Consider the following 20,619-nt stretch of genomic DNA (forward strand, 5'->3'; position numbering starts at 1 on the left):
ATCATGCCACTGCACTCCAGCCTAGGTGACAGAGTAAGACTCTGTCTCAAAACAAAACAAAACAAAAAAAACAACAAAAACAAAAACCAGAAAATCTAGATGACCTTGGGTATGGAAATGAATTTTTAAATATAACACCAAAGGCATGATCCATAAAAGGAATAATTGATAAGACAGACTTCATTAAAATTAAAAAACTTCTGCTCTGCAAAAGACATTGTACACTGCCAACAGAATGAGTAGGCAAGCCACAAACTAGGAGAATATATTTGCAAAAGATACATCTAATAAAGGATTATTATCCAAAATATACAAATAACTTTGAAAACTAAACAATAACCAGAAGCTCCGGTAGTCTTAGCTTCTCCACAGGCCGAGGCAAGAGGACAGCTTGAAGCCAGGAGTTTGAAGCTGTACTGTGCTATAATTGCACTCATGAATAGCTACTGTACTCCTGCATGGGCAACCTAGTGAGACACTATCTCTTAAAAAAAAACAAAACATAAAACAGCAACTCAAAGTAATATAATGTTTTTAAAAATACAAATATATAAACCTTCAACAATAAGGAAATGAACAGCCCAAATTAAAAAGTGGGCAAAAGATCTGAACAGACACTTCATCAGAGAAGATATGTAGATGGTAAAGAAGCATAAGAAAAGATGTTCCATATCATACATCATTAGGGAAATGCAAAAGAAAACAAAAATAAGATATTGCTGTACACTTAAGAGAACAACCACAATCCAGGAAACTGACACCAAGTGCTGGTGAGGACGTGAAGCAACAGGAATGCTCATTAGTTGCTGGTGGGAACACAAAATTGTATAGCCACTTTGGAAGACAGTTTGACACTTTCTTACAAAACCAAACATACTCAAATCAAGGACTGAGGTTGCTGGGTAGTACGATATTTACCCAAAGATGTTGAAAACTTAGCCTACAGAAAAACCTGCATTCAGATGTTTATAGCAGCTTTATTCCTCATTGCCAAAACTTGGAAGCAATCAAGATGTCCTTCAGTAGGTGATGGATAAACAAATTGAGGTATATCCATACAATGGAATAGTATTCAGTGCTAAAAAGAAATGAGCTATCAAGTCACAAAATGACATGGAAGATCCTTAAATGTATATTACAAAGTGAAAAAAGCAAATCTGAAAAGGATACCTACTGTATAATTCCAACTATATGACACTTTGGAAAAAGCAAAATTATGGAGACAGCAAAAAGATCACTGCTTGCCAGGGGTTTTGGGGGATGCAGGTATGAATAAGCAGAGAACAGAGGATTTGGGGAACAGCAAAAATTTTGTAGGATATTAAAATGGTGGATATATGTCATTACACATTGTACAAACCAAAAAATGTACAACACCAAGAGTGACCCTAACGTAAATTGTAGACTTTGGGTGATTACGATGTATCAATGTAGGTTCATCTATTATCACAAACGAACCATTCAGGTGAGTGATGTTGATCATGGGAGAGTTAAGCATGTAGGGGTCGTAGGAAGTATATGGGAAATCTCTGTACTTTCTACTCACTTTTGCTGTGAACCTAAAACTGCTCTGAAAAATAAAGTCTTGGGTTGGGTGTGGTAGCTGACGCCTGTAATCCCAGCACTTTGGGAGGCTAAGGTGGGTGGATCACAAAGTCAGGAGTTTCAGATCAGCCTGGCCAACATGGTGAAACCCCATCTCTACTAAAAATACAAAAGTTAGCCGGGTGTCGTAGCAGGTGCTTGTAATCCCAGCTACTCGGGAGGCTGAGGCTGGAGAATCACTTGAACCTGGGAGGCGGAGGTTGCGGTGTGCCAAGATCACGCCATTGCACTCTAGCCTGGGTGACGGTGCAAGAATCTGTCTCAAAAAATAATAATAAATTTAAAATAAATAAAGTCTATTAAAAATAAAACAAAAAACCACCAAAAGACAGTAGAGCAAATTTTATATTAATTTTATTTAAGTATACATATAAAAGTTTCATCTCATAATTTTAAAGATACATAATTGCTTATACACATCATGTTTCAATCTAGTTTATTATCATTAATCCTTTTGGTCCCTGAATCTGCCTTTGCTTCCTCTTCTAGGGCTTGATGCAGAATATAACTGCCCATGGAAGGCAAGGGGCAAGAAATTAAGGGTCTCAGGGAGACTCAGTTTCAGTTATCCTTGATGATGCTGAGAGGCATTCAGTACCAGGAACATGTTGTTCAAACATAAATGAAAAACTAAACTATCTTAACAATCTTCATGAAGGTTTTCCACACAAAGTACATTTCATATCTCTATAGACTTAACTACTAACAAGCTACAACTAAGGAACTTAACTACTACTGAATCCTCGGAGGTATCATCAATATCCTGCTTCCAATTTCCACTCTCTAAAATGTTTCTCCATCGTGCTCCTAGATTTCCAGGTGCCAACATTTACAGTAGGTATGATTTTCTGGGGCTTCAGCCACTGGACAAAGCGTTTCATTTCTAGGAAGCTGCTGTGTTCACTGTAAGGAATTCCTATAACACCAAAGAAATGAAGTTGTACACTAAAAATCAAACTAATTAAAAAATTCACAGTCCTAAAATAAAATAGAATAAAACAAAAGAGAAAAGCAATCCATGGTATTTTTGTCAAAGACTCCTTGGTGCTTTACTTTTGATAAGAAAACTTGTTGATACCTTTTATGAATAATAAAGATTAAGACATTAAAATAATACCAATATGGTTTGGCTCTGTGTCCCCACCCAACTCTCATCTCAAATTGTAATCCCTGTGTGTTGGAGGAGGGGCCTGGTGGGAGGTCACTGAATCATGGGGATGGATCTCCCCCTTGCTGTTCTCGTGATAGTGAGTTCTTGGCCAGGTGTGGTTGCTCATGCCTGTAATCCCAGTGCTTTGGGAGGCAGAAGCAGGTGAATTATCTGAGGTCAGGAGTTGAAGACCAGCCTGGCCAACATGGTGAAACCCCATCTCTACTAAAAATACAAAAATTAGCCAGGTGTGGTGCGGGTGCCTGTAATCCCAGCTACTGGGGAGGCTGAGGCAAAAGAATTGCTTGAGCCTGGGAGGTGGAGGTTGCAGTGAGCCATAATCCTGCCACTGCATTGCAGCCTAACCAGTGGAGCAAGACTGTGTCTCAAAAACAAAAAAACAATAATAAGATAGTGAGTGAGTTCTCAGGAGATCTGATGGTTTCAAGTGTGTTGCACTTCCCCCTTTGTGCTCTCTCTCTCTCACTCTTCTGCTCCACTAGGGTAAGATGTGCTTGCTTGCCCTTCGCCTTCTGTCATAGCTGTAAGTTTCCTGAGGCCTCCCAGTCATGCTTCCTGTTAAGCCAGTGGAACTGCAAGTCAACTAAACCTCTACTATGCATAAATTATCCAGTTTCAGGTAGTTCTTTAAAGCAATGTGAGAACGAACTAACACAGAAATGAAACTTAGAATATTCAAAAATCTATTACTTTTTTGTGTATATACTTAATAATATGCATTTCTAGAGTCCTATTTAATTAGGATTTTCTTCTTTTTAAACATTTCTTCCTTTAGATACTTTACTTAGCTACAGGTTTTCAGGAAAATATGGAAGAAGTATGAGTCAAATGTGAAGAATAACAACCAGGACACCCACCTCCAGAGCAGGTAAGCAGATTTGTCCCTAAACTTTGCACATATTAAAAAAAAAAAACCCACCCTTTATCTTCTTTATTGAAGATCAAGTATCACAGTGAAAGGTGGGAAGGATCCTATTTTCAGTAAACTAGAGTCTTTAGAGGCTGAGGGTAAATCACTGGTCTGGAGATACACCAAACGTGTTTCCATCAGCTGTCACTGCAATAAGCCAACTCTGAAGGCACTGGTAAACTTTCTCCAAGGATGAAAACAGGCAAGTCTGTATCTCCTGCCGTGACCACATCTAACCCATCATCTTCCTGCTCCCAATTTCACAGTGTCATCTATACTTCCAGTATATAATCACAGTAGTCCTCCTTTCAAGTAATTCTGCAATTTCCTCTCAATATCACTGATCACACAAGTGAAATGATCTGCATTCATCAATGTCTATCTACTAATCAAGTTCTCTTACATCAGTTTACAATGGACTAGATATAGAATTAGAGTTGCAGAGAGATTTGAAAACTCTTGAATTGTTAAATTCTTTGGTGACTATTTTTTTTGGATTCAATTTTTACAACACTTTTAAAAAATATAAAGTAATTATAAACATTAAAAGTGACAAAATTTAATAACTATACCATATATTGAAATGTTTCCTTTGGTCTGGGGAATAACATCTGCTATTCTAGTGAACTTGTTAGAGTGTGTCCATCCTGTAGGTCTAAATGCCAAAATCTGATCATATTTCCCACCATACTTCTTCAAATGACTCTGTAAGCCCTGTTAAATAAAAATAGCATATCGATGTAGAGGTCAATGGAGATGAGTTATGTGGAATAAAACAGACTGATTAAAGAAGTTACACTGGAGTAGGCATGAGGAGTTGTCACTTGTCAAGCATTAGCTTCTAATACCTAGTGCCGTGCTTCTAAAAAATAATCCTTGAAAAAAAATACATATATGAAATATTTTCTCCTTCACTTATCTGAAGTTAAACAAGTACGGTCTGGAAAAAACAAGTATAACGAGACAACTTGAAACACAAGCAATTAGGTATAAACAAATTACAATTCCGATAGCTACCAAAAACAAAAACAAAACTACTCTCCAAATCTTACTCCACAAAGAGAATATCAATAATGGCAAACACCAATGCAAACATATCTCCATGCATATACACCAACAGGTGATAGCTAGGTGGACAGAAAGAAATAATTTTCTGTGAATGGCATTATACTCAACACAGAGATACATTTTACAGCTGCTTAATAGCATTCTTTTCAGGTATTCGCACCTTTAACCCTTTAAACATAAACTAGATTTATTTTAAAACTTTTCGTGCCACTATCATTGGAAGTAATATGCTCCCCTTATAAGCCTTGAGTGAAATAAAACTTCCCTAAAGTCATAATAAATGATGACATTTGATAAAACTCTTAGAAAAATCAATGACTGAAGTTCAATCTTTGAAAGATAAATCTAGTTAAAATAATAATGGCATGAAGGATACAAAAAAATCTAATACTTTTGGTCTGAAGAGCAAAACCCAAAGTTTCAAAGATTTTGAATGAATTAATAATAAAATTCATTTTATTGATGAATTGATAACAATCTTTTGATCTCTTCTATATCTAATAAGAACCTTTTATTAATTAGAAGTGAATATCAAAATACCTACCATAAGACAACCATATTTCTTACCAATTACTATGCACATACAAAAAAAGTTAGTTATGGATACATAACTAAACTTCCATTTCAATATTCTTGGCTCTGCACATTTGCAAGTTTTGCTTAGTCTAGCACCTACCTAATGTAATTTGTTTAATCACTATTCCTTCTGCCCTTGTCCTCACAAAGAAAAAAAAAATAGGAAACTGAGGTTTACAGTAATTTTACATATAATATATTAAATAAGTCCAACTTTTGATACATATCATCAAACCTGTCCATTCCTATTTATCTCTGCAAAAACATGCAGAAGAATTAAATGATAATATTTGCTTTTTGTGGGACAAATTAGAGTTGCCATAAAAACATCTTTAACCTGTGCCATAAACAACAACTTCAGATATTATCGTATATGCCAAACATATAGAAAATAAGACTACCAACAGCTACAAGTAGTCCATTAACCACAATCTGAAAACTATTCTCATGAGGAAATTTATTAAGAATAGTTTAGTCAACATGAAATCCCTGATTTATGACTTGTCTCTCTCCATTTATTAATAACCAGTTTAGAAGAAAAATACTTTTAGAAATATTACTAGAATTATTTTTTCAGCAGGCAAATAATCATGTATAATATCACTGTTGTAACACTTTACCATAATCATCAATCAGGTTTAAATCAGAGGTGGTAGTCAACTATGTAGCCCATATGTGAACTTCAGATGTTGAACTAGATGGCATGAATGGTATTATTTATAGTCTTTCAAAGGTGCATTGGGCATCTTGAAAACTGTATTAGGATTACTTTTTCACAAAAAGTAATTATCTTTCATGAAACACAATTTTTCTCTGGTAAAAAAAAATGGGCTCGAATTACAAACTAAAATGTAGTATTATGATTACCATCAGTTTCTGCTCCATTTGTGTCCTAGAGGTAAGAAATTTTCTGAAAATATGTGAGTAAATCAGGCACAGGGGAGGGAACAAAACTTTTTACAATATGCCATTTTATATTTTTGTTTTTACCACTGTCAATGTATCACCTATTCAAAAACATTTTAAATACATATTTGATTATCATTGCTAGAATGTTTAATAAATGAATTTCAAAAGAAAAAAAGTCTTCAAAAAATATGATCAATACCTACTCACTTTAATGGAGGAAGGGGAGCGACTACTGAGGCAATACCAATAAATAGCTGCTCCAGTATTACATAGTAGCTTGTGCCAGTGTGGAGGACAAGAGGACACAGACTTCACTTTCTGCAAGCTTACAGCCTAGTGGGCAGGAGATCAGTAAACCCCATCTTCCAATGGAAACCACTTGCCCTTTGTCAGTTTTTTCTATCTCTCATCATCTATTCCACCATCAGCATCTAGGAGGCTTACAGATCGGTCTTTTCACAAAGAACTTATGTTTTATTATAAAATCATAGACGTGGAAAAATACAGATTTGACGACTATCAAATATATAGATTTAATGACTCCAGATCACTCCTCCAAGGACACTAGCCTCAAAAAAAATATTCAGAATGAACATTTCTGAGTTATTAAAATCAATTTGAATTACTGTATTAAAAAGTATTGTTTAGGCCAGGCATGGTGGCTCACACCTGTAGTATCAGCACTTTGGGAGGCTAAGGAGGGCAGATCACTTGAGCTCAGGAGTTTGAGACCAGCCTAGACAACATGGCGAAACCCCATCTCTACTAAAAATACAAAAATTAATGCGGCATGGTGGCATGTGCCTGCAATTCCAGCCACTCAGAAGGCTGAGGCATGAGAATCTCTTGAATCTGGGAGGTGGAGGTTGCAATGAGTCAAGAGTGCACCACTGCACTCCAGCCTGGGCAATAGAGCTAGACTCTGTCTCAAAAAAAAAATTATGCTTGAGTTTGTAGTTGTGAAAATGTAAATCTTGTTTAAGTTTGGATTTGTACATACATGCTCTCTAAAAGAAGGCCATATGCATCAGAGCACACAGTCCATAGAGTGGTAGGTTGTGAGGGAATTGTCAAAGGAAGACGTGGCCCTCTTCCTGTTCAAAGTGGATGCACCTCACTACCTATGTTTCAGATCCTGCTCAGAAACCTTACTTCATCAATTATCCTCTTATCTTAGATTCTCCCTGACCCTCACAACATCAAAATCCTCATCTCAGCTAACAAACAAGCAAACCCCCTCCCTTTGGCCATCAAAGTATCCATCTCCTCTTTACGCCATGCTCTAGTCTTACTGTCTCCATTGCCTCACCTCTCATTCTTTTTATTTCATAAACACAACAGCAAATGTGAAAATACATTGTTCCATACATTATGTTCTAAATTTCTTTTTTAACATACAGGTTAGATGTATTCAGCTGCCAGGTGTCAAAATGGTAGTATATGGAAGAATCCTTAGTTAGTATATGAATAAATCTGACAAATAAGCCCCCAAATCCCAGGAAGGTCATATCCTATGTCTTAATTTACACCTTGGAACTAATGCTCAAACTTCCTCTTAGGATACACTTCCACTATTTAATTGTCACGACAAGTAAATTTTCAATATATATCAATCTAGAGAGGCTTAATATTAATAAAGAATAGAACAGACCTGAAGTAAAGTAAGAATTTCTTAGACTCTCCCCTCATTTCCCGACTGACCCAGAAAGAACTAGAAAATAATCTTAAAAATTGAAGATTTGAATGACCAGACAGCTGCATACATTTCTATTTTTGTTCCATATGTTAGTTCTCTAGTTCCTAAACTTCTGGTGGGCATATGAACTACTCTACAGAGTTACATTCATAGAAAAACTACAAACATTTAAAATTCCTTTTGAAAGATTGTCTAGGGCAAATTTTACTATGAGTGACTCTATTATAATTGAATCCCTGTAAGTTAAATGCAGTTTACAATCATCAGATTACCTTTTTTAGTTCGCCCTAAAACGCGTATCTCTTGAATGCTTACCTTGAAATTAATTTGCATCATTGGGAGAAGGTGAACCAATGAACTGCACATGTCTGTAGTGATGAGTGAATTAATATCTGGTATATTGAGGCACTGTAGTGTTTTATATTTTTCTTGGGACATGCCCACTTTTGAACCTAAAACATCAGCAATGGCTATGGGCAAAGGAAAAGGTTAAAAATAATAAACTTACAGCTGGTGAAAAAAGTTACAGTTTAAGCAAATTTTAAAGTAAGAATTTACCAAATAAAAGGAAATTCAAAGGATTCACACTTTTACCATGATATCTCAAAAAAGGCTGAATCATTGTTTTAGTTTACTGTGCAGAATAAATTGTGAGAAAACCAAATAATTTATTTTTAAAGACTATTTAAAAACTGCGGAAGTGTACAGAAAGTGGGTAGAGGAAGGGAAGGAACTAAATTTGGAGAAGTTAAAAGCCCCAGCTTTATCATCCTTAACGTGTGATATAATGTGACCATACTTAAGAAGAAATGGAAATATTTCACAAATCAGTATAATACTACCTGGACAAACTACAGTTATATGTCCAGAAATCATTTAGGAACAAAAATTAACACTGCTAATATAATTATCTATCATCCTCAAAGAATGCAGCAATACAACTATGCACTGTCATCTTTCAAAGTTTATTAAATAATAATGTAGCATGGGCAGTTGCTCTATACATTTCTTACATCTAGAAAGCCTAAATTAAACACACTTAACAATGTTTTCATAAAGTCAAACCTTCAAAGATTAAGGGTTTCAAACTAAAATTCTCCTTCAACTTCAAAGGTAATATTGAATCATTACAGGAAATAATTATCAAATGCAAGAATAGAAACTGAAAGGGCTTTATGCAAAAAGAATCTGATCTTTATAATATATTAATATAAATTAGATACACCTACCACTCACCTAGGAAGACTTTCTCTTTTCCAATAGAGTAAGTACCACAGACAACAAGAGCACGTGGGTTTAAAGTTACAGCCTCAAAGGCAGTGTTGATGGCAAACTGGATAACCTCTTGCTGAGATGGAAAGGTGTATTCTGGGCTACAATATCTGTAATATGGAAACATGGTACTTATTAAAAGAACAATAAGAAAGCTGTAGCCTTAAGCCAGATGCTATTTTAGAAAACAAGCTTTAGCAACTTGCATACAACAGCAGTATACCATATTAACACCACAAGTTATTTCACTGCCTGTGCTTAAAATTATTTATCAGTTACTACTAACATGATAAAATTCTAAGTTTTCAATATATCTTTTTCATTATATTTCTTTCATCACCCTCAAAAAATTGTTTTTGAAGATTTTTTCTCCAAGAATATTTCTAGCAGGCCAGCTATTTTAGTTATAAATTATAAACCTCAATATCTTTCATTTAATCCAAACACTATCAAAAAATCCTATTGATAAGGATTATATCTGAATTAAACATTGTTGATCTAATAAAAAATTATTAAAATAATGAAACTATGAATTTAAAGTTTTAAATCAGTTAATATTGATATTAATAATTGATCAATTGATATTAATATCATTTCTTGCAGACATAAAATATATATACTGTGTATATATGTGTATACACACACATAAATACAACAGATCTATAACCCAGTGAAAAATTAACTCTAAGCTACCATCTATATTCGAGACGAAAAGCACTTTTTCCCTAAAAATGTAACAAGCTACAAAAACCAAATAAACATATTTTTCCCAATTTTCAGCATTGTTTTGTTAGCCAACCACTAGACAAGAGGAAGAAAAACCTTTCTCCTATAAAAACCCATGATGAAATTCAGAATTGTATGAGAATAGAACTAGGTAACAAAAAAGAGGTTTTTTTTTTTTTTTTAACTTATTTTCTTAATTTATCCAGTGCTTAAAATCCATATAGAAGAATGGAAAAATCAGTTACAGTGTGAGAAAACTGGATGTGGAAAGACCATCTTTTACTAAAATATTGCATCCAAACATACTTCTCCTTGAAACAGGCTGAAATGGTTAAGATAATTTCTAACAAGTTGATGAGATATTTTAATATATGAAATCACATCATATACCAGTAATATATATAATCTTTATGTACTTAATAAAGCTAAGGAGAAATACATATACAGTTAAAATGTAAGGGCTTATGCCATTATATTTATGGTACTCAGGAATTCAGAACTGTAACTTATCATTACCTTTTTAAGAAAAGAACACCAGTAACTTTGAATACTCAAAAACAGAATCACATTTTGGCCTCTGTCTTCTCTTCACAATTAATAGCTACACAGATACTCTGAAAGGACAACTTAAAAGGGTGTCTTCCTAAAGTTTGCTCCTAAGTTTTTTTTTCTTGTTTCAGTAACAGGATTCTCATATGCCATATTTTCAAAAATAAATCACAAAGAAAATGAGCTGTAGTCAGTTAACACGTGCAATCCCAAATTCGCCCTTAAGCAAGTATACATTTTTTTTTTTCAAACAGCATCCCTCTGATAAAGACCTTTAAAGTAATAACTGGCAATAAACCACCAAATTGATGACCATGATACACAAAGGCTGTCAGTGGGAAAAGGAAGCACACAAAGAAAGCCTCTCTTACGTGGTGTCTAAGTACAGCACATGGACTTCCCGGTTTGCAAGAAGAGAACGTTCCATGCTGGGATCTGCTCTGAAGTCTCCCGTGTGTAATATGACAGTACCATTAGGAAGACAAAAGAGGATCATGACAGCACCTGGACAGCTGAACACAAATTTCAAAGGAATATTCTTAACACAGGCAAGCATCTAAAGGAACAGTATCTATTTCAGTATCAACAAGTGAACACACTTTATTAGCTGACCACAATGACACAGCATTGCACTACAAAGGAATTGCAGCACTTTAACTCGAGGAAATTTACATCAGAAAAAGAAGTGGTGTGCAGAAAGGCAGACCCAGGTTGTTCAAACTCCACACATTCCCAAGAAAACTCGTCTTCAGGGCTGGCCCTTGGCTGGCTTCTGGGAAATAAACTCTGAAACCTTGGAATATTATGCCAGGTAAGACTGTTTTGTATACCTGAGACATTGAACTATGTACATGATAACAGCATGATGCTAACTTTGTGATCTATGGTGAAAACCCCATAAAGTTGACTAAAAATCAGAACTCAGCTGGGCGTGGTGGTTCACGCCTGTAATCCTAGCACTTTGGGAGGCTGAGATGGGCGGATCACATGAGGTCAGGAGTTAGAGACCAGCCTGGCCAACATGGCGAAATCCCACCTCTACCAAAAATACAAAAATTAGCTGGGCATGTAGTGCATGCCTGTAATCCCAGCTACTTGAGAGGCTGAGGCAGGAGAATCACTTGAACCCCGGAGGTGGAAGTTGCAGTAAGCCAAGAATGTGCCATTGTACTCCAACCTGGGCAAAAAGAGCAAAACTCCATGTCAAAAAATAAAAATAAAAACTCAAACTGGCAATTTAACAACAACAACAACCAAAAAAAAAACAGCTGCAAATATAGTAGACAAAAAACTTAAAAGCAACCTAACGTAATAGCATTGGCCTGGATTTTAGGAAACCTAGATTTAGTCTTCTTTCTCTTCATCTATGACCTCCATGGTACAGAGGGCTAACATTCTATGGAAAGTAGAAAGAAGCAGAGTTGATAGTTGTGTTTTGACAACATGAATGCTGATAGTACTTTATATTAAATGAAAAAAAAGAGGGAAAAATACAGGCCATTTCCAAGAAAAAAAATCTTCCAACTCTTTAATATCTAGAGGCTGAATGAATTCTTAGTTTAAAAAGGGCTAGGGGGAGATAAAACTGACCCTCTAGTATCTGCAGGTAGTATAAACTGTTAATTTATATAAATGATAAATGATATTAAAGAAAACAGCAAAAGGTTATCTTGCAAAGAACAGCAGCAACGATATGTTAAAGTATTTTAAAACATAAGCTGGAATCTCAGATGTGAAGTGTAGTAATTTAAACTGGATAAAAAATGGGTTAGATAACATTTAGAAGATCTCTTTACTTTTAATATCTGAGTCTATAACTGGGTACATTTTTTCCAAAAGGAGAAACAACTTACTTAAGTTTTAAGAAATATCAAGCATATTAATTCCAATGAAAAAGTTATTAAATAATCATGCCAAAGTGCTGTCCTTTTGAACATTTAAAAAAATATGCTATTAAGATGACTTTAATACTTACTGATTGGCATCAAGCAAAACAACTTTGACACCATTCACGATACATTCAGTGTCCAGTGGCAATGGATGAATATATTGTTCTTGCACGTGAAGCTTGTTCTTCAACAAATTGCCAGTTATCTGCAAAACAAGTTGCACTTATTGCTGATACAGTAAGACACTAAGTATTTTATTTCACATCTAGTTTATAACAGCATCTTAATAACATCCCTTTTCCTGTTTATATTTAGGTAGACACTCCATAAGGCCAGGAAGAATTTCCTATAATGACTGTGCCACTACTCTGCTTGAACACCATCACTGACTTCACCTCATCTATGAAACGTCCATCCGTCCGGGCCTGACATACAAAAGCCTGAGTGATCTGGTCTCTGCCTATTCCTGTGGATTTGTCTCCTGTTCTTCCCTGACTTTCCTTCTAGCCATTCTGAATTATCTGAAGGGCCTGGAATGGGCATATTTCTCAGGTGTCTGCGACTTTACATAAACTTTACTCTCTACCTGGAACGTTCTTTCCTCTGCCTTGTCCTGGAATCAGACAAATTTGCATACACAAGTTCAGACTCTGCCATTCCTAGCTCTGTGACCTGGGGCACACCACTTAACCTCTCCAAACCTCAGGTGCTTTATTAATAAACAGAGGGTACTTGAAGTATGCTGTGAGGTTTAAATCAAATTCTAGTTCAAGCCCTTAGTAATGAGCGTTAAAATGTTCTCCTTTTAATGATTAGTTGAAGGTATCTTTCACCCAGAAAACTGTCTAACCTTAGCCCAGGACAGGGTAAAGCACTCTCTTCTCCCTACTCCTAGGTACTCCATCCATTTTTCTATTATAATACCAATCCCAATGTGGCATTATTTATGAATGTTTCCTCTGGAGGCTATAAGTTCCTTGAAGTTAGATATAGTCATGTCCCTCAGTATGTGCAGGGGACTGGTTTCAGGATCCCCGGAGGATACCAAACTCTGGGGATGCTCAAGTTTCTTATATAAAATGGCAGAGTATTTGCATATAACCTATGCACAACCCCTTTAAATCATCTTTAGATTAATTATAATGCCTAATACAATGTAAATGCTATATAGTTGTTATACCGTATTTTAAAATTTGTATTTTTTTGTTGTATTAGTTTTTATTTTTGAATCTTTTCAATCGCAGTTGGTTGAATCCATGGATAGGGAACCCACAGATACAGCGAGCTGACTGTATTTTGCCTTAAGAATCCATTTAGGCTTTTAGTGAATGTTTACTCAGTGACACTTCTTGTTTTTAATACATCGTGAAATAGTTTATCTTTTGTTTCCATGTAATAAAACATATGTTTTCTAAAAACGGAAACCCAACGTTAACTCATTTAAGTTTAGAACTTTTATGTGGAATGTGTTTTCTCGTATTTTTTCTAGTAGAATGAAAGATCTTACTGTTTTAATTATTCTTTTTTAATGAAATTGCTTAGAAATTCACAGCATTCTACAAAGTCAAAAGTTAGACAATTAAAACATACCTCACTACAATAAACTGGAAATGTGAAGTGTTTAGACAATCCAGCATAATGATCAGAATGAAAATGTGTGAGAAAATAGGCTGTGCAACCTTCAACCACGCCATACTGAAAGGCATCAACTGTAAAGCCAGTTCCTGCAAGAAAAATACCAATACAGTAGCTTGAGCAAGAGCTAACAAAGATACCCAATTTGATGACAAACACTGAATGAACCCTCTATCTTCTTTACATCTTATTTCCAATTTAACTATATTTAAAAACTGATGCCACATAAATTTAGCAAAAGGTGACACTAAAGAATGTCTTATACATTTCTACCAAGTATTTCAGTATAGAAACTTTTATTTGTGAATAACTGCACCAAAAAATATATATATAAAATTCTGAGCTAAAAACCAATTGCTTCTTTAGCTAATACTTTCATAATACTTAGCACTTTACATCTTCAAAACAGCAAAAGGAGAATGCTAACTTTCTTCTAAAACATGAATTCTCAGTGGGGGCTGTATTGATTTAAGGAAGCAAAAATGGTTGAGGGCCAACATAATCTCACATGTTACAAAAGTGTGTAGCTCTCCAAAGAGCCACAGTACAATAATACCCAAGCAATATATCTATCATCTTTGAATTTCACTGCACAGTCAGACTGGAGGAGTGGGGTGGGAAACAAGAAAAAAAAAATGCCCAAAAAGGCTCCCTAGAGGAGCAGTGATGAAGAAGAGGTTGAGAAATACTGTTCTAAAATGTGCTCATGCAAAAAATAACTAAGTATGCTCATTAGCAATGTGCAAATAAATAAGCATAACTTCTCAATTCTATTGAGGCTTATCAACACATGGTTTTAGGCTCACTTCAGGTACAGAAAATTAATCAAAATAATAATTAAAAACACCACTGGTATTATAAAGCAAATAAATGCTATTCTTTACATAAATATATTGAACAAGTTAAGATCTAGAACATCAACAAAGCGTTTTAAAAATCTTTCAGCAACCAGGTATATGAAAAGGCAGAGAAAGTAAGTTATAACGTGGTTTTAAAATTTTTGGCATTTATTATATGTAAAACTGGTGATGTTTCCCTTCTTAGAAACTATTTAGTACTTTGTATTTCTCATGAGTACTTAAGAGGCTATCTTTTATTATATTTATTTAGAGACGCCTTTCCTCCTTTTGTATTAAGCTGAATCCCTACTCCTTTCTTACTAATCTTTCTATAGCCAGTAATATCTACCTAACTAGTATGGTCACTTACATAGAGGACATGTTTAATAGAAACTTGATGAATTCAATGTAGCAAAAAAAAATCAAATAGGCAAAAACCATATCTATGTTAGAGGCTCATGAACTATCACAAAAGCAAAGGAAACACATACAAAAAATTGTTTCATACGCACACACAAACATCCCAAACGGGGCAAGTTCAAAAATGTTGTCTTTGTTGATATATTGCGTATTGATATTTCAACTTACCAGGTATTTTCTTATAGAATGGACATGACTTTTTTCTTAATTCTCCTACATTTGATGACTCTGGGATTTTCTTGTCCCTCCTTTGCAGCCCACCATGAGCTGATTTTGTGAAGACTTTGACTTTACTTAAATTGACTGTTTCGGATTCTGCATTAGTAAGGTGATCTGCTCTCTTCTGATGCGCTCCTTCCTGCGGTGAATTTGACTTCTTAAGTCTCTTTTTTTGACGCTGTGACCTCTCACTAGAAAGTTCCACAGAAAGCTGACTCTCGTTTACATTCTTTGCATCAAATTCTAAATCACTTAAAGATTTTTCTGCTTTCCTCTTGCACTGCCAGGACCTCTTTTTATTAGGACTTGGAACTGGATTTAAGTTTATCCCTTTTAATGCACTTTCCTCTGGCAATTTCTCTTCTTTTCTTTTGGGAGGTAGTCCAAAATACACACCTATATCTGTTTGCTTCATTACTTTGGTAGAAGGATGTCTTGCATTACACTTAGGACCAGAAGGCAATATTTTCAAAGACGTAGCAGCAGGTGTACTAGAAAAGTTTTCTGTATTTAAAATTGTAGCTTTACCAACTGGTATACCATCTAATTTCTTTCTGCAGAAACATGCTGAGTTAGCATTATTCTTAACATTCAAGCTCTCACTTGATAATTTTCTATTTTTACTTTGGGTTGGTTGGGAAGAAAGATATCCTTCTACCTGGCTTTCAAAAGGTTTCGATGTTAAACTCCTAACTAAGGAAAGAGAAACTTGATTGTAAACAGCTGATTCTTCAATTACCTGTTTCTGGTTATTTGATTGAGATGAGTGAAATTCTGGCTCACGAGGTTTCACTTTAGTTGCCTGATGAACAGAAGCAGCAAGCTTCCCTGCCAATGCAGGTGGAAACAACACAAAATCACCACCACGATATGCTGCCTCATGAGGCAAAGTACTCTCATTATTTTGGGAAATAGGTTGAAACAAATCATTTAGACTACTGAATCTATACAACTCTTCATCATGCTTATCCTGAGTTAAAAAGCTATTCACTTTGGGGCAGCTCTCATCCTGGTCCTTCAGTAAGGGACTACGTTGTTTTATAAGCAAAGTACAGCTGTCATCTTCTTCAAGGCTGCCATCTTTTGAGCTTTCTGTAAAAAACAGTTCTTGTTGTGAATCATCCAGTTTTTCATTGATATCATGAGGGTCTTCATCGCTTTGAAGCGGAGAATAGGAGATTCCACAGTCGCTAAAGTCATTTTCTGGCAATGGCAAATTTATGTGTTCTGAGTTGTTTGGGCTGCTTAGTTCTTCATCAGCAAGAGGCAAAGCAACTCCTACCAGTTTATTCTCAACAACTTCGGTAAATTGTAGAGCTTGTTGGGATGTTTGGATATTAGTGGAAATCTTTTTATTGGCTTCAGTTGGAGATGGAGATTTTCTTAAATACTGTGTCATCAATAAGGGATCATTTGAAACTGAGTTATCAGTTTGGTTCCGATTCAAAGACCATCTTTCCTCAAAGCTGCAAAGAATGCCTGATTTAGTCTCACTGAAACTGTCACCTGGCGCAGGTGATGGGCTGCTAAAAGGATGCTCACTAGCTCTGCTTTGAGCTAGCAGGAAGTGAGTGTATCTCTTGTAATGAAATGGAATTGTTGAGGTACACAGAAGACCATCAGGACACTCTGAAATTTTAATTAAAAAAAGTTATAGGATCAAAGCATAGACTAAGCTTTGACAACAATAGTCCCATAAATTGGGTTCCATTATTTAACATTCACGTTGCATATAATAACAATTTTAATAAGATTAGTTATAATTGCTGATACACTGAAAAGTTATAGATTCTATTCTAAAAATAGAATTTGAGAAATTGGTTAATTATAAGGCTTTACTAATTTGGAAACTATTCCCCGTCAAACTATTGTAATTGAGAAACTTTCTATAAGCCATCTTTGCATATCCCTGTATATGTTAATTTCCAGATTTATCAAAAAATGACACCTCCTTCCCCTCAAGAAAGATATTATATTAAATTAGAAATCTTCGTGGCTTAAAACCTAACTTAAAACTGCCTCTTAAAAGCATTTGTTATAGAACGGAATTTAATTCAAGAAGAACCATCTAAGAGTCTATTCAAAGGAGTTTAGTGAAATATTGAAAGAAAATATTTTTAAGGTGGCTTCACTCTATAGGACATTTCACCCTAAGGTCTTCAACTATGGACTCCAATTCCATTCCTGATTTTCAAGTTACATAAAAGCAAATTACTAGAAAATTTATGAGGTTTTCACTTGCTATACTTTTATGGGAAAGGCTAATGCCCAATTTAAAGAAGAGGTTTTTTTGCATCTTCATGCAGTACTTTAAAATAACTACAGGTTAATAATAAAATGTATTCTGAATCATAGCTAACATGAAAACCATATTGAGTATTTTTTTATTTTACTGAATTTTAACTTTTTCAGATTAAAAAATCTATATATAGTATATATAATTACTTGAAAATATATAAATCATAACAAGCCATTCTCCATATGCATTCCAAGTAGGATTTTCTACATTAAATACTTGTCACATATTTTAAAAGATAAAAATGCATACTTTTGTTATCATTTGACACATTTTTTTGTTAGAATCTTAATCACCTAAGACTCCCTCACAGTTCCTCTTCCTGTATACATTAGCATGATGACTAAAACATAACCATATTTAGGAACCACACTATATCTATACTTACTTTTTTTTCAGACAAGGTCTCACTCTGTTGCCGCACCCCAGCTGGAGTGCAGTGGCATGATCACAGCACCCTACAGCCTCAATCTCCTGGGCTCAGGTGATCCTCCCACCTCAGCCTCCGTGTAGCCACCACACCTGTCTAATTTTTGGTATTTTTTGTAAAGATGGGGTTTCACCATGTTTTGCAGGCTGGTCTTGAACGCCTAGACTTAAGTGATCCACCTGCCTTGACCTCCCAAAGTACTGAGATTACTGGCATGAGCCACCGTGCCTGGCCTATTTATAGTTTTCTATACAGTTCCATAAAAATATCAAATCGGGCAAGGTATTTGACTTTTAAGAACTTTCATCTATAAAATATCAATACCACCTTCCTTACACGGTGGTTGTGAAAGTACCCTGCATAGGAAGGATTAAATTAACATTTATGAAAAATAATCCGGATGTTTAGGAACTTTTATGAAAAACAAAATGTATTTAAACTGTTTTCCAGTCTGCCATTTTCTTTACCATTATACAATTGACTGGTATCTCATCTCTCTTTTAGTTTACTGCCTGCCTTTCTCGTTTCACTGAATTGTTATGTCTGGCCTAATGAAGGCTTTATAGATTATTTAGAAACTGCTACCTTTTCTGCAATCTTACCTGTTTCAAAGCCTGGTGGAGAATCCAAACATTCAAAAACATGCCATCGAGGTGTCTGCCCTATCAATGAGGAAAAAGGCATCTGGCAATTTGGACAGTATCCATCATAAACTGGACGTATCTTTGGAGACACGTGTTTGCTTTTTTGAGTTCTACAGAGCTTTCCTGGAGTGGTCTCCTTGTCTTGGGACTGCTGAATACCATCTCCAGAACTTGAATTTTGACTAGAAGCTGCAGAAGTCTGACAATCTGCTTCTTCAAGGGATATTTCATGGTCCTTCACCTTCTCTTTAGCGTCCGTGGCTCTTTTTCTCTTTCTATTCCGTTTTGACTGGTATTTTCCATCTGTTCCCTTTTTAACAGATTTTAGAATATTTTTAGAGCAATTATTTGGATCAACTCGTTTCGGTTTTCTTTTAGATTTGTATTCCCAAATGTCTTCTTCGGAAATGTCTTCTAACATGGCAAAATGATTTTATCACTCAAGAAGTATTAATCTTAAGTAAATGGAGAGTCCATTTCTTGTCACAAAAAGTTATGGAATTATTTTCCTGAGAAAATTATAAAGGTAACAAACCCCCCACCAACTCAATGGGACTCTAAAGGAGTGGTAATGAACATATTGGCAAGCTAGAAAACTTGAACCTGAGAACACCTGCTGTTCCATTTATACCACAATAAAACTAAGATAAACCTATCACAGGAGTAGCAACTGTGAAGTTTTCCATGATGGGTGCCATTTCATTCAATTATCTTGGCCTTTTCCAGGACTTGATTCATAAGAATAAGAATCAATAATACTTTGAAAATTAAGCACTAATGGGAAATATAGGTTCAACAGCTTCATCTCAGAATGAGCTTTGAAGCTACTGTCAGTTCTCTTTCAAGTGGACAACTGTCCAAATAATTCATAAATCCAACCACAGTTAACTGGACAAGTGACTCAACAGACGTCCCAAACACTAAATGGCTATCTCAGTTTACTAACAAAACTAGTCACAACATAATCAAAGAGGGGTGTAATTCGCAAAAAACTGCCAAGTCACTGCTCTTATCCACATCTAGTGGATGTTTAACAGCTTCGGTTTCCCGGGACAGTCCATGATCTTCCTCCAGCAGCAACGAACAATCCCTGCACAGTGAGCAAAAAAAGTTCAAATATGTGAGAAAAAGAAGTTCAAATATGTGAAAGGGTGGGCTTGTACTGAGGTCTGACTCCGTAAAGCACTAATGGTCCTGAAAGTGGCCAGCGCCCTGTCCACCAGCCTCAAAACGGGGTCACAGGCCAGCCTCTCCCTTCCCTTCCGGCATTACAGGCTGCAAGACCAGGGAATGGGGCCTTAACCCTCTCCAGGTTAAGCACAGCCAGCTCCAAAAAAGCCCTCAGAGCCCTCCCCTTCAGTAGACTCTGAGGCCAGCCCTCAGGGACCCTCGCCACCCCCCCACCTGCCACTCGTGCCCCGGGGGAGCCGCTTCAGCTGCGTCCGCTCTCCTCGGCACCCCCACCTAAAAATCTGTTCGCGGTCGCGCTTTCAGCACTCCCAGATGACAAAACGCTCTATTTGTGTATAAGTGAAAGCCACTTCCGCCAGGCACTCCCACCTTACAAAAAGCCTTCTCCCTCGAGGTTATTCCTACACCCTTTACCTTTAGAGTCTTGGCGGGAGCAATTTCCCGCCACCACAGTAGCGTGTCGAATCGGCGGATGCTGGTCAAAGAGAGAAACTTTAAAAATAATTTTTAAAAATAGGTTGCCCTTTTAAGTCCTACCGATTTATTGTATTTTATTTTTGTCCTAAAGTCCGCT

The 20,619-nt window shown here is 35.9% G+C and overlaps 1 protein-coding gene across 5 annotated transcripts; it reads right to left on the bottom strand.

Annotated features, from left to right (window-relative positions):
- Positions 1-1,942: 1,942 nt before the first annotated feature.
- On the bottom strand, positions 1,943-20,519 carry DCLRE1A (DNA cross-link repair 1A). 5 transcript variants are annotated; one of them, XR_013525123.1, is made up of 10 exons: positions 20,460-20,519; positions 18,813-19,944; positions 15,434-17,113; positions 13,962-14,095; positions 12,458-12,576; positions 10,854-11,659; positions 9,172-9,317; positions 8,251-8,405; positions 4,259-4,400; positions 1,943-2,521 (listed from the first exon to the last, which is right to left on the bottom strand). XR_013525123.1 is itself a non-coding variant. In XM_009010308.5 (10 exons), exons 2-10 carry the CDS (start codon positions 19,273-19,275, stop codon positions 2,361-2,363), a joined length of 3,141 nt encoding a protein of 1,046 aa, XP_009008556.4. In that variant the 5' UTR covers positions 19,276-19,944; positions 20,460-20,519; the 3' UTR covers positions 1,943-2,360. The 5 variants fall into 5 exon arrangements, 4 of the variants coding, with proteins under 4 accessions (XP_009008556.4, XP_002756651.4, XP_054099305.2 ...); XM_009010308.5 differs by having other exon boundaries at positions 10,854-10,994; XM_002756605.7 differs by having other exon boundaries at positions 10,854-10,994; positions 20,415-20,519.
- Between the last annotated feature and the right edge of the window lie 100 nt (positions 20,520-20,619).

Source organism: Callithrix jacchus, chromosome 12 (genome assembly GCF_049354715.1).
Source record: "Callithrix jacchus isolate 240 chromosome 12, calJac240_pri, whole genome shotgun sequence".
NCBI classification, from domain to species: domain Eukaryota; kingdom Metazoa; phylum Chordata; class Mammalia; order Primates; family Cebidae; genus Callithrix; species Callithrix jacchus.

What these genes read in the sequence shown, in the direction of transcription:
- DCLRE1A (XM_009010308.5), bottom strand. Translation starts at nt 19,275, where the DNA reads ATGTTAGAAGACATTTCCGAAGAAGACATTTGGGAATACAAATCTAAA. An exon ending in TCCACCAGGCTTTGAAACAG is followed by an intron (nt 17,114 to 18,812) that starts GTAAGATTGCAG and finishes TTAAAATTTCAG; the next exon opens with AGTGTCCTGATGGTCTTCTG. An exon ending in AAAAGAGAAAGTCTTCCTAG is followed by an intron (nt 8,406 to 9,171) that starts GTGAGTGGTAGG and finishes CTTTGCCCATAG; the next exon opens with CCATTGCTGATGTTTTAGGT.